The following is a 14,618-nucleotide window of genomic DNA, read 5'->3' as shown; positions in this document are numbered from 1 at the left end:
AGTTGGCCATCCCATCATGCCGTGGACTGAAGATACCACGGCGTTGAATCTTGCCATCCCGTCTCTCCCGAAGAGAATGTCGTATGTGTGATGTGGCTTCCTCATTACGACGAAGTCCACGTCTTCTGTGCGGGAGTATTTTCCGTCCGTGAGAATGACGGGGAAAGATAGGATACCCAGGGGTGTGTTTGTGCTGCCGTCGAACCCTTCCATTGAGGCGTAAACCGTTTCCAGGCGTTCTTTGTCTTCGTCGTCTAGCTTGTCGAAGAACTGCCTGTACATAACCGTTGACGAGGCGCCGTTGTCAGCAAGAGTGCGGGAAGTTATGTAATGCCCCAGCTGGCTTTTGATGACGATAGGGCCTTCCTTGCTGGGTCCTCCTGGCACTCGCGGGAAGCGCGCCTCAGCTTCCTTCCATTCGCATGGTTCTGTCGTTCGTCTTTTTCTTCCTCTGATGTTGCCATGAACCATGTGGATGCTGATGTCAACGGGCTTTCGTCCGTTGCCTTTATACCGGTTATCATTCCTTCCTCCATTCTTGATTGATGCCACAAGGTGTGCAAGTCTTCCATCCTTGACGAATGTTTCAACAATATCCTTCAAGGATGTACACTCCTTTGTATTGTGACCCTTTGTCCCGTGGAAGTCACAGGATTTGCTCTGATCCGCATTAAGTCGCTGTCGGATCATTGGAGCTTTTGGCCATGGGAGTTTTTTGGTGGCAAATATCTCCGTGACGCTTTTGGTGAGTGGTGTCCACCGGTGTTTTCGGCTTGAAGGGTGCGTGTTATCCCTTCCGCCAACAAGAGGGCGAGAGCTGGATGAGGTGTCAAAGTTTACCCTTGACTGCCAAATACCTAGCTTCCTCTTTTTGTTCTGTCAGGCGATCCGAACATTGTTTTCTCTGGTCCTCTGCGTGTAGAGGTGTGTACTCTGGGGAAGATCCCTACCCAGTTGCTTCTCCGTCTCGTCAAAGCGCTTGGCCGCCGTCATGATGGCATCCCATGTGGATGGCATGCCATCCTTATCCGTCAACGTGCGGATAAGCTCTGGGTATTCGGCGCCCTGGATGAAAGCGGCGCGAACAAGATCTTCACTTATGTTGCCCAGACTCAGCTTTTTGGAGTTGAAGCGAGTGATGAAGTCTAGTAAAGATTCATCTTCCTCTCTCACGCAGTTGAGGATCGTCCACTGCTCTTCAGTATATTTCCTCTGTTGACTGAAGTGTTGGCTGAACTTGTGTTGAAAGTCCGCCCAATCATAGATGTGGTGGACTGGTAAACGATCAAACCACGCCCTGGCCGCTCCAACCAGCGTCATCTGGAACATATAACACCACGTGGGTTCCGTCCAGTTACTGACGGTTGCCCCCGCTATGAATCTGTTCAAGTGATCGTCTGGGTCGGATAGACCATCATAAGTGCCGATGTTGGACATCTGTTTGGCACTTCTCGGGGCGATTGATTCCGCAATGTCCCTTGCAAACTTGGATGTTCCCGCATTTGCAGCAGTTGGTCTAAAGGTTTTGGAGAAGTCGCGTGGGTTTCCCCCCGCGTTCCTTGGTTTGAAGGTTTCTCCGAAATTCCTTCTTGGTTGGAAGTCCGTTTCTTTACGCTTCCTTTTCGCCCTATGGCGAGGGTTCGCGTCAGTGTCGGATTCCTCCCGATCATCGTCCGAGTACTCGCACTCACTATTCATGTTGAGCTGTTGTCGAGTGCTTCCGAATTCGTCAGCCTGTTGGAGTGAACACAAGCGTTCATCCAACTCAGCTTGGAATTCCTTCTGACGTGCTTCGGCCCACGCCTTAACTTGATCGAGTGTTTGGCGAGGGAGCCTCGTCTGTTTCTCCAACTGGGCATCAGTGAACCCCAATGAAATATTGTTTACTGCACTTGCCCCGGCTTGGGTAACCGGGGTAGTGTTCGTAAAATTTGTGTAACCGCCGGTGTTCCCCCCAGTAGCTGGGGTTGTGGTTACCGGGGTTTCTTGGTCACTTACTGGCCTTGGGACAGGAGTAACGTTAACCATTTTTTCAGAAGTTTTGAAAAAACTGAATTAGTTCTAGCTTTTTCCCACGGATGGCGCCAATGAAGAAACACTAAGTGACCCCGAGTAGATTATGGATAATCTGGGGGTTAAGTAATGTTTCTCACGAGGGTTAGGTCCGGCAAAGAAGAATGTTCTTCAGATGACCTGCAAAACAGACACCGTGAGCTCGTCACTGAGAAGGGGGGGGGGGTTCCTCCTTGTGACCACCCTCCGGCGTGAGAATCAGACTAGATTGCTCTGAATATAAGTGTATATTGAGAGAAATAGCTAGTGAAGGTAAAATACAAGATGATCATACCGTTCCAAGGTGTTGGAGTATTTATAGCCGAAGGTAGGTTTCCAAGCAGGTACAGCCAGCTGTATAATATTCCTGTTCTACCAACTATGGGCTACGCACGTGCCATGCTGGTTGGTGGGTAGGCAACGGCTGATAGTGACAAGGCCGGCTGTGTACTGTTCCCTTTCCACCAACTGCAGGCTATGTGCGTGCCACGACAAGGGTTGGTGAGTAGGCAGCGGCTAATAGTGACAAACAGTACTAGAGCATGCTCCTCGTACTGTTGTCGGTGAGCTGTCACCCTGTGATTGGTTCATGGGCTGCTTTGGTCAGATCTTGTCTATTTTGTCCATACCTTGGCAGGTATAGTACAAAAGATCTTCCAGAAGCATACGGACTGGCTCATTTGGGCGGGAGTATTCCCGCCTTGCTCATTCCTTCAGGTGACACTGAATTATTGAGAGTTAGTGCCTTGTGCGTGTAGCCTTGCTATTAGTGCGGGTAGCCTTCCCTGATGGCTTGTATCCGCAGCTGCGGGGACAGGCGGGGTACTTCACCATTGGGAGGCTTTCCCTACGGGAACAGCTGGCGTACTGCGCGTAAGGTCTTCGTCTCTGAGCATGGTGGGTCCTGCGGAACCAGTTGGTCCTTGCGCAGACGTCCCTCTTCAAGGTGAGTCTTGCGGGTCCAACTGGGCTCTGCTGGGACCTACCTCTTCAATCCCAAATTCCAGTTTCTAAATTACAAAAGATGTATGCGAGTAATTTGAGTTTTAATCACACATGAATGTGGATTTTATCTTCGAGTAGTGAAAATTTCGGATTGTGCAATGATCAAATACACAGATTTCTTGCTGGCAACAGCCTCGGGTGTGTCGGTTTAAAAAACTTTCCCCGGAAATATGCAACCCTGTTTGAAGAAACTAAGCTTTGCAACCCTGTTTGAAGAAACTAAGCTTTTTGCATATGCAGCTGCCATGGCACCTTTCATGAGGATTCAATTCTTTTTAATTAAAGAGATACAAGCAGTTCTTGAGCCTGATGAAAATAATCTTCTTTACCAAATGTGAATTGATAGACTTGCTTTTAAGAAATTTGAGGTTAGTTTTATTATTTGTGGTACTTATTAAAAGTCATTGATTAGAGGTAGCAGGTCAATGCATGGCCGGACTGGGTTGACCCGTAAACACCTTTGTTCGTACTTTAAGTTTTGTGTATATAATTATGAGTTGGTCATGATTAGAAGAACTATATTGTCAGAACAATAATCTTAATATTTCAATAACGGGAATTGAGAGTCGCATAAATAAAAAAATAGGACTTCGGTATCTTTCAACATATTCGACCCATTTGACTTTTTGCTAACTTTTTATTTGACCCTTTTAAGATAAAATGGTAAAACACAACCCGAGTCGAAAACTTTTTTTTTCTTTTGCTAACTTTTTATTTGACCCTTTTAAAAAAAAAGTCACTACATTATTGTTTAATAAAAAATAAAATAATATCCACTAAATGATTCTTCACTCTGTCTCCAACTTCAAACAGGGAAGAAAAAACAAATGAAAAAAAAAGTATTAAAAACTCACTCATACAACAAAAACACTTCATAAAAACCCATCCGCCACGTCACCGATCCGCGTGACCCCATTACACAAAATATCCAACACCGTTGATCTCATCACCACCTTAAACCTCAACCGTCGATTGCTTTCTTCAACCTAGAAATTATTCACATAAATCGGCCCCAAAAGGTCTCAACCATGCACTCACTTTTATCACCTTGCTTCTTCTTAGCTGACATCACTTTTCTTTTGCTTTCACCTCTTCAATGGCCGGAGAAGAACTTAACCGACCACCATCTCTTCCTCCTTATTCAGAGGTTGTAATAATAATAATAATAATAATTTTAAGACATCTTTGGCTTCTAGGGTTTCAATCCAAATCAATTGATATATTTTAAAATTGTTGTACAGATGATTTTCGCAGCTGTGGATGCTTTGAAAGAAAAAGAAGGATCCACCACTTCAGCTATCTCAAACTACATCGAATCAACCTGTGGGTGTTTACCCGAAGAGCATAATAATATCTTAACAGATCAGCTCAACAAGCTTGTTGAGAGCGGTGAGCTAGTTGTCATAAACGACAACTACTCACGCCCGGATACGGCCACGCCCGCAAAGCGTGGGCGTGGTCGTCCTCCGAAGGCCAAGTACTCGGCTTTGGAGAGTCAGGTCCAGGGACCTGACTCTGCGGCGCCGGTGTCGGCGTCGGCTTCGGCGCAACCTGGGTCTGAGGTTAAGAGGGGGCGGGGGCGGCCGAAGAAGGACCTGAATGCTCCTTCAGCGCCGAAGAAGGTCAAGGTTGCAATGAATCCGACGCCACCGTCGAAGAGCGGCCGGGGCAGGGGGCGGCCGCGGAAGGTGCAGCCAGAGCTTGCTGGGGTTGAAGCTAATTGAGGTTTTAATAATATCGGTGTAGGTTGTTGTTATCTTTAGAGTGGTGTACAAGTCTGGATGCGTAATGTACAAGTGGGTAGGATGTTATGGATTTGGGAATTTCGTGTCCGTTGAAAGAATTACCTAACATAAAAATTATCTCTAAGTTGGGTTATTAGTTTATGTCATTAGGTGTTTCTTGTAATTTAGCCTTTTTAATATGAAATGAATTTGTGTGTTTGTTTTGTAGCTATTTTTCATGTGAATTGTGAAGGCCCACATATCATTTATTTAGGTGTTTTAATGATATCAATGTTAGAATTTGAAATTTGAATATGCTAAATTTCAAAACTATGTTTTATATAAAAACTGAAATTTACTATAAAATAAATAATCCTTAGGAAAAGCTTAAATTTTTCTAGATTGGTATGGAAATTTCAAAGAAATTTCTTGACTGTTGATTCAAATACATCGTAGCCATTAATTTTGAAATCAAATTACAATAATATGAGTTGTGACTCATTTATCTGAAATTGAATTTTAATGCTATTGTATTCCAAATGTAATCTTATGTTATTATTTGGTGGTTAATAGACGGGGCTCATTTACCAAAACCAAATTTTATGCTATGGCGACCACTTATAATAATGTTTATAGAAGAGTTGGGAAAATTGGGTTTTTTAACCGGCTCTTTGTATGTCAAACAAAATCAAGAATTGGGTTGGGTAGGAATTGAGTACGGATATGATAAGGTTTTGCTAGGTTTTTGGTTGGGTCGGGACTGGGTTTTAACCAGTGACGAAGCTTGGACTAAGGCATCGGGGGGGCTGAGCTCAAAATGTATACAAAATTTCACAAACGAGGGAGGGCGGGCTCAAATTTTCGACCGAAAAAAGCTAAACTTACATTACGTATAAAATTTTTCGGCCGAAAACAGGCAAATTTACACTATTGCGCAAAAAAACAGGGGGGGCGGGGCCACCCCGGCCTCAATGAAGCTTTGCCGTTGGTTTTAACTTGATAGATGTGGAACCGGTTCATTCAGGTTTGGGTACAATTTAGAGTCACCGAAACTTAATCCATACCTGCGGGTCGCATACGACCAGCTCCAGTTCTAAGTCGGCACCTGAGCCGGGTTTTTCCCCCACCTCTAGCTTATAGTCTTATTTTAATGTTTGGTTACAATCTATTTAACCAGATTAAGTGTTGCTGTTGAGATAACCCTATGTCTATAGCATTAAGCCATAAATAAGTTGACATGTCATAGAAAACTCATCTCTCGTTACAAAAATAAATATATTCAGATAACATTTAATCTTGTGGTATTTGATTGGCTAGTACATCTCCCAAAGTTGGAAGATTCTAAAGTGATACATTTGGTGCATAACAAAAGATGTGGTAAAATATTTAAGATATAACTTCTACAGCATAATGTACAAGTATAACATGGGCATACCAAAAGTTGTAAAGCCATTATGTCCGTTGAGAAAAGAAAGAAAAAGCAATTACGGTCATCTTATTAAAGACAGGGACAAAGGAGATGCTTTTCTAGGCTTTGTATAAAGAAGGTGGAATATTGTTTTTTATAACCCAAAAGCGAACATAGATTGAAAAATTAAGTAAATTATTAGATGGTTAAGCATGACCCTTTAGGGGTATTGTTGGTTTTTAAGGTGTCTGGGATTTCTTATTTTACCTTATTATAACTTTTTTTTTTCAAAAGTTGATAACAAAAATATCCTAATTTATTAACTTATCATTTCACAATATATACAATCCCAAACAACTTATTTATTTATAAGTTGGTGAAAATAAGCAATCCCAAACACCCTCTAATACGATTTATTGGGGACCTTTCGAAAGTCTGGAAGAAACGATTTGTGGACCATTGGATATAAGGAGTTCTAGATAAAGAAAAACCAATTCTTGAAACAAAACTCTCGACATTACAAAAATGTACATAAATGTAAATTTTAATATGATGGAAATTGGGTTTTGATGCTAGACTTCTTATGAAAGTTGATTTTAAATTATTTAAGCAAACATTTTTATGGTGTTTGAAATATCCTCTTGCACACACAACTTCAAGACCTCTAAAGTTATCTTCAAGCAATTTATATTACCACACTTGTGCTTGTTGAGGCTTACTGCAACATTCAAATTCAAACACTTGCATTGTATTTGTGTGTGTCATCCTTACCAAGTATTAGAGATGATTTTCTATTCCTTGCATAGAAATAATAGCCGCGATCGATACCAACATCAGTAGGAAGATAACGCACCTGTCACTAACAAGACTAATAGACAGAAAATGGTGACCATTACTTTGTCAACCGATTTAAATAGCCGTTACTGAAGACGGAACTTTTGATGAAGACATAACATAGGATGGAAGGCGACTCCGATTTCTTTTGTGTTTATGGGTTGGCACTTCGTCTACTTTAAACTGAATCATTGTTATGTTGCTATTGACAAAAACTTATGAAGAAATATTTTCTTAGTAAATATGTAACCAACTATATACTGAGCTGTCTAAAGAAACCTAATAACCGATTAATTTACTGCATTACGAGTACAAACGTTTTCCCAAAACAAAAAAAAAACATTTTTTTACAAGTACAAACTGTCACTGCAACTCTTCAACTTCAATAGAAAATCCACACCGACACCGTTTTGTCCTTATCGAACTCTCAACATCAGAACCAGGATCACTTGCCAAAAACACATGCTCATGGTCTTCTTCAAACAATGGCTGTGGCACAACATCAGGTTGACCAACATCTTCATTTTCTTGCTCAGATATCGGTTTCTGTATATCCTCATTTGTCTGATGAAACACATCATTTGTTGTTTTAATATCATTTGGAGGCTGCAAAGAATTTCCCTCTGCGTATCGATTATTCAATCTTTGTCGAGTAATTATTGATGAAAGAAGCTGATACCACCTCGATAGTGCTTGAGCTTCATTCTTCCTTCTTCTCCCCTTCTCTCTTCTTCTTCTGCATATGCCTACAAAACCAAAATCTATAAATATTACGAAATAATAAATACGGTTTTAGTCTATGTGGTTTGACTAAAATAACCCTTTCGGTCCATTAGTTAAAATTTGACTTTTTAGTCCATTAGTTTTATTATCGTGTCAGTTAAAGTCCAGTCCTCTAACCCCATCCAAATTTTCTATTAACTTTTAAATACCCTGGTATTGTACATATGGTATTAGTATATATACTTTATACTAAGTGGGCCAAAAAGATTTTATTATTTTGACTAAGTAACACAAGTAATCTAAGGGTATATTGGTCATTTAATAAAAAATTAACAGAATATTTGGATGGGTTAGTGGGCTGGACTTTAATTGATACAAAAAGAAACTAATGGACTAAAAAAGGTCAAATTTAAACTAATGGACTAAAATGGTTATTTGGGCCAAACCAAAAAGACTAAAACGTATTTAACTCTAATATATATGGCATCAAAAGTTTATTAAGTTACCTCTAGAATTATATTCTTAAATTCACTACACACCACAATTCCATCAAATACGGGAAGGGAACGGCCATTACGGAATTCAAATCCAACCATTGCAGGTGCCCAATCAATCTCCAACTTCTTTGCGATAGACCAGATTCTTGGAAACCCTAAGTGCACGGTTCCCGGGGGCAAACACTTCTCGGACCACACGTCTACTTGCCCGCGGTCATTCTATACACCAATGTAACAAACAATACGTTATAAAAATATAAACTTTATAATCAAAATCAAAACAAAATGATTATGATTATGAGTTATGACCTTTGGCACAATCCCATTTACTGCAGAAGGTAAACGCAAGGGTTCGGTTTGCCATTTCCCATAAAGATCGATGGTGCCTCCGGGCCCTACATGATCATTTTCATCATCTCATTGGCTTCTGGAGTTTTCGACTTGTTGACCGTTTCAACACCTTAACTGGAAGTTCATTGACTTTTAACTGTAGACCTTCACGCATCCATCTCTCATTAGTGTGTAGCATTTGGACACGAGCTCTCGGGTAAACAGAATGACCCGAACAAAACCCTAAAACTGGGCCCTTCGGGTGAAGAATTTAGTACTTTGTAAGCCACCTTTCAAGAGCATATAAATGATGGTTTTTATACGCCTGGATACATATTAATAACAATATATTAATAAATCGTATAAATGCATAAACTAAAAATATCATCCTTTATGCACCTAACCTGTTGATTAGTTGGAAGTGGCTCGGTTAATGCTTTGGTCTCAAGCTCCATATCTTCAATAGACGTTCTGCTAGTGCCTGATCAAGTACCAAAAGTATTCAGTTTGGTTTGATATAATAATACAATAACTATTCATTATTATTCATTATCAATCTTATATGATAAATAAAAAAGACCACACCTTCAGTTGCTCTAGACTCCAAATCTTTAAGTGGCAGCAACACCGCGTCCCACCAAGTCGAGTTAACTCGATGTGAAGCTATCTTGTACCACTTTGCACAATACCTGAAAGGACGATACCACCCTTGATATTTAAGTTTGTTACATAACTAGCAACTATAGAATTAGTTGACTTCTAAAATCTAAATAGTATATAGATAATAGATGTTTATATATGTTGTTTCTCGTTTGTGATTAACCTAATCATGATAAAAGCTTAATCACTCACTATTTTCTCTCTCTAAACTCAACTGATCACAGTTTTGTTACCTGCGAGTCACGTCTTTAGCTCCTTGACCAGCGAAAGCAACTACATATCTCAAGTTAGTTTTACATGCAGCAGCTGCAGCTTTCTACTTTGTGTTCATCATCAATAATTGCATTCACTGCATCAACATGAACCCATTTGCCAGTTGAACTCTTTCCACTGCAGTAAACTTCTGCCCAATACAATGGAGCTCCTGTTTTTCTTGATGATCCAATTGCAGTAGAAATGTCCTGAGATTCTTCAAATTTGACTTTTTCAATCTCTTGAAAGGAGATAAACTTGAGGTGCTAATATTAGAACTTTGGCATCATTGTCAAGATTGCTTTCAGAAGTCTGTGCTGCAGTTGCAGCAAGTGCCATTTCCATCTGCAACTCAAACTCAATATCCCCCTTTCCTCTTTGATCCCTCAGAAGGACCCGTGTTCTTTTCATTTGACTGGTCAATAATGGGAGAGTCTGTATCTTGAGAGATTGTTTGACTTCGACTTTGACCTGACTTTTTTATTTTCTTTTGGCTTGATGCTTTTGTAGAAGATGTAGAAGCCTCATTTGATTGAGTCACCATGATCGTTGATGAGTCAAATACACCCTTATTAGTTTTTCTTCCTTGAGACGTATTATCACATTTATCAGCATCTGGCTTCAAGGATGCAGCATCTAAAATGGATACAAATCTGAAAATCCCAAAACAACCCTTTTTGTTATTAACAAAACCACATATTCTAACAGAATTAATTTTTCAAAAACCTTACCGTGTTGGAAAATTCAATGCTCTAAATAGTGCCACAGATAACGCAGCCACCTGAAACAATATACATAATAAATTGATAAATAGTTCATATGCGAAAATATTCAGAAAATAAATTTATTCATTTCTTTTATACCTCCTCTGGAGTCCCCACATGGGTTTCAAGAGCCTTAGCTAAAGCTAATTGGAAGGGTCTTTCACTGCTTGAAATGCTGGCGTGGAAGTTACTATGGAACTACAAGAAATAAAAATAATAATTATAACAAATTCTAAACTAATTCAAAGAGTATAAAAGTTAAACAAAGGGATAAGAAAGAAGTGTACCCAGTTGACTAAAGGAGTCAAAGAATCCACTGTGAGATTTGTGGCTTCTAACAACTTCAGCAATTTTGCTGGCAAAAGTGACAACAAGGCAGCCTGTTATGAATACAGATATTCCATAATGAGTACCGCATTAAAAGAGTCCAAAATAATGTCAAGTGTAAGTTATAATTAAGAAAATAACCTGAATTAAAGGATCGTCACAAGCACTATCAATCAATCGCCCCCGTCCAATTAAACAGAGTAAATGTGTCCTGTGAACAAGCTCAGCCACTTCCTGTAACAAAAAGGATATAGCTTTTAACTTTAAGCATAGTTGGAGAGCAATTATTGAACAATTTTTCCTTTTAACATTAACCTTTTCTTCAGCAGAAGCTCGGCGTATAGGCTTTCGTTTGGCTGTACCAGGTGATGAATCAAACTCTATAGTGATATCCTTGTTTATATAACCTGGATTATTATTATTATTTTCAGAATTAAAATTGGGATTTGATCCATCTTCCCAATCTGAATCAGCCATTACATCTTCCACTTCAGACTTATTAGCTTGCTGAGGACTTTCGTCATTTGTGTCAGCTTCAACTTCTTTTTCCTTCTCCTTTAACTGTAAAATGAACGATGATTAAGATCAATGATAAGCATTAACAATAAAGAGCCATTTCTTTGCATGCTTGGAAGTTGAAGTAAAAAAAAACTAACCTTATCAGCAGTCTCCCAACTAAGAGTGTGATTATCTTGTTTTTTTAACCCACGAGAACGACGTGAACCAACTTGTTTCAGAAACTTGTTGACACCCTCACGTGATGTATTAGCAAGAGTGCCTGATACAGGGTTACTTCAAATATTTATAAATCTGCCAGTGAATCTAGTTCAGGATATACAGGTCTGCTGTGATTTGTAATCTAGATTTCACATTTTCAATATTTACCAACTTTTCCCTTAAGATGTCCTACCAATATAGAAGACATAAATAAGAGTGTTTCACATATAAGGGTGTTTCACAAACAAGCTAGATATGTTTCCTCATATTGTGTATGAATATCACTTTACAAACATAGTATTTTGGCCCTTCAATGTTTTGAGTATTACAAGATCAACTCTGGGATAATATAAGAAACAAACACTTCAAGTATAAGGCACTAATTTAAGCAAAACTCAAAACAGATAAATTGTATATTGATTATTTATACCTGTCTTAAGGTCAAATAATGCGTTATACCTTTTCATGTAAAAATGTAACTGTTGATGAAAAGTTAGTTACAATTAGGTACACCCTTCTAAGTTCTAACTGTTATTTATAACAGCTGCATTTTTGCCATGCCTATTATATTGAATATACATCAGATCCAAATATCCGTGTAGAAGTCAGTGTTTGGAAAACTTCAAAATTAAGACTTGGCCATGTTTTAATAATGAAACTCAGGTAAGTACATACAAAGCATGCATTTTACATATCCTACTTGCATTACTACAACTTCACTTGAATTTCTTTGACCTTATTTCACAAATCCAACTACGTTAAAATACGTTGGTAATACAGTAATCACCAGCATCAAGTGTCTGTGTGTATATATATGTGTGTGTGTATTGTGTGGTGAAGTAGTAAACATGAACAAACCAATACCTTTTGCTTTTGTGTTGTGTCCCGATTCCCTACTCACTTCACCTTCACCTGCAAAATAAATAGAAAAAAAAACCCTAATTTCATCCACTCTTTCATCATCAATTGTTTTACCAAACTGAATAACATAAACGTGTAACACTAACTTAAGTTTTGTTTTTTCCTTCAAATTTTTATTCTTAAACCCAAACGATTACAATAAAGTGGCAGGCAGGGGCCCTTCCTTATACAAGTTTTATCAATCACGATTTTGTATTTTGTTTGGCAAATAAACGAAATGCAAGGAAGGGTAGGATGGGTTTATTATTCTTAAAGCAGGAGCTAAAACAGTTGTCAGGTGGCTAGGGCTTGTATTATTTTTCATATTCAGAAATAGGAGTTATAAATATGTATGTGAAATTACTAGGCAAAAACGAAGTAGAAATTATAATTATAATAATTATTATTATTATTATAAATTAAATAAGAATAATGCAGATTAAGATTAATGTTTACCAGTGGATTGAGACTTCCGCTTGGCTTGGTTTCTGGTTGTCATGATAGATAATCAATCGGAGGATAAGTGAGCTGTGTGTTTATTTGTTTGAGACGGTGGCTGTTAAGGCCAAAGGCGTATAGTATAAAGCTACAGGCAGCGTTAGTTGATTGGCGGAAGAAAAGCAGGTTAATGGTTTAATCAATTGCCGCGACTGACTATCGGGAAACAAGGATGTCAAACGACTGTCAATTAGACAATTACCAAACAAACAACTATTTGAATTCATCTTATATCTTCATGATAAGATAAAAGTTAGTTATAATATATATATATATATATATATATATATATATATTATAACTAGGGTGCAGTTATTGTACGCTAATGCATCTTTAACGTACGATAGGTACGTGGACGCTCAAAGGCAAAAAAACAAAGTCAAAACCTAAAACGCAGCCAAAAACCTAAGACGCTCAAAAACGGTTTTCGTGAAAAAAAAAGTGAAAAATTGATCGATTAACCATCCAAAACTGATTTTTTTCGGTGAACCAATAAATATTTTGGATACGTATTGACGATTCCGAGATGTTTGGATGTGATTTCATGAATCGATTTCGTGAAAATATGAATTCGCATACCTATTGTATGTTAAGACATTAGCGTATTACATCTTTTCTCTGTATAGCTAACCACACATCAAAATGTAGAGAGATGCATATGGAGAAGAGCTTTATTATGAAACTAACTATAAGTAAAAGATATAAAAATAATTATATGTAACATATTTCAAATGTAAAATAAACCTTGATGCAAAATGTTCAGATTTTCCTAGTAGCAAATTTTTCAATCTAAAATTATTCTAACTTTATATTTTTAAGGATTAGAACCTGTCATCTTAGAAATGAAACACCATACCAGACCACTAGATCAAGGTTTAATGTTCACATTCACATTTGAAAACTATGACTCAAATTAGTTATTGCATTTCTTATTTGTATTCAAATTTTTTTTTGTTTTGATTCTATCATGGGTTGAATTAAACGGGATATAAGTCGTAACCATGTGGCCACCTCCTAAAGTTTTATAAACACCCCCCCCCCCCCCCCCCCCCCAAAAAAAAAATTGAGTTTGTGTGTGTTAAGTTGGTAGTTTTGCACATTAGTATTTTCACACTAATTAGATTTCCATTATGGGATATTACCAATTTTCCAAGTATGTAGTTGTTCTCGTAGGCTCATACCACCATCTAATTTTGTTAGATATGTTATGTGTGTCCTTTGCTTCAATTGTCTTTTTGATAAACCGAAACATAATTTCTAAACAAAATAATCATCAACCTATGTTTTACAATATCTTATGTTATATCTTATTGGTAACTATCTATAGTTAATATCTACTTTGAATAAATAACCACAAAAATAAAATAAGATCTCCATCATTATCTTTAATCTGATTATCTCTGGTACGGTACCAACCTATGTCGATAGGAACTTGAACCCTCGAAAACAGCTTTATTGGGTTTCAAGTGTGAGACTTTGTTGAAAGTATCACTCATCCTTGATTTCATACACTTTTAAATAAGAACTTGAACCCCTTAATAGTAACTTAATCTATTCAGTTTCAAGTTTGAAACAATAGAAAGATGATCTGTGCTAAATTATATGCATTATTTATATCATTTATCCCCGGTTTCATACACTTTCCGTAATAAATCTGTTGTGTTTAACACTAAATTATTTATAACATGAATATGTAGGTTAGAATTACGAATTGGTCCAAATAAAAGAGAAATTAATTATGAAAAACCAGACACAATTTATAATAGATTTGGATTATGTATTTGGATCCGTGCGACAATTGAAGTGGCGTTTCCTTGATTGGACAGAGGTGGGAATGAAGCAACAAGGTTCAATACAGGAATGAAGCAACTTGGTCTGATAAAGGAATGATGATCAAACGAAATAAGGAACGAGGACAGAGGAAATG

The 14,618-nt window shown here is 38.1% G+C and overlaps 1 protein-coding gene and 1 pseudogene across 2 annotated transcripts; one reads left to right on the top strand and one right to left on the bottom strand.

The window, feature by feature from the left end:
• The first annotated feature begins 4,062 nt into the window (after positions 1-4,062).
• On the top strand, positions 4,063-5,009 carry LOC143569422 (HMG-Y-related protein A-like). Its single transcript, XM_077055340.1, has 2 exons — positions 4,063-4,204; positions 4,299-5,009. The coding sequence occupies exons 1-2, from the start codon at positions 4,154-4,156 to the stop codon at positions 4,779-4,781; spliced, it is 534 nt and encodes a 177-aa protein (XP_076911455.1). The 5' UTR covers positions 4,063-4,153; the 3' UTR covers positions 4,782-5,009.
• Positions 5,010-7,301: 2,292 nt separating this feature from the next.
• On the bottom strand, positions 7,302-12,865 carry LOC143569430 (DNA repair protein RAD4-like; annotated as a pseudogene). Its single transcript, XR_013141733.1, has 14 exons — positions 12,650-12,865; positions 12,158-12,205; positions 11,233-11,354; positions 10,892-11,137; positions 10,718-10,810; positions 10,537-10,629; positions 10,349-10,447; positions 10,217-10,266; positions 9,467-10,138; positions 9,159-9,262; positions 8,978-9,054; positions 8,553-8,898; positions 8,253-8,462; positions 7,302-7,769 (listed from the first exon to the last, which is right to left on the bottom strand). The product of XR_013141733.1 is annotated as a DNA repair protein RAD4-like (transcript).
• Positions 12,866-14,618: the final 1,753 nt, after the last annotated feature.

The sequence above is a fragment of the Bidens hawaiensis genome, unplaced genomic scaffold, assembly GCF_021521415.1.
Source record: "Bidens hawaiensis isolate Kalapana, Puna unplaced genomic scaffold, B.hawaiensis_p1.1 tig00024480_1, whole genome shotgun sequence".
In the NCBI taxonomy this organism is placed as follows: domain Eukaryota; kingdom Viridiplantae; phylum Streptophyta; class Magnoliopsida; order Asterales; family Asteraceae; genus Bidens; species Bidens hawaiensis.
This window is presented reverse-complemented; position numbering and strand designations above follow the sequence as displayed.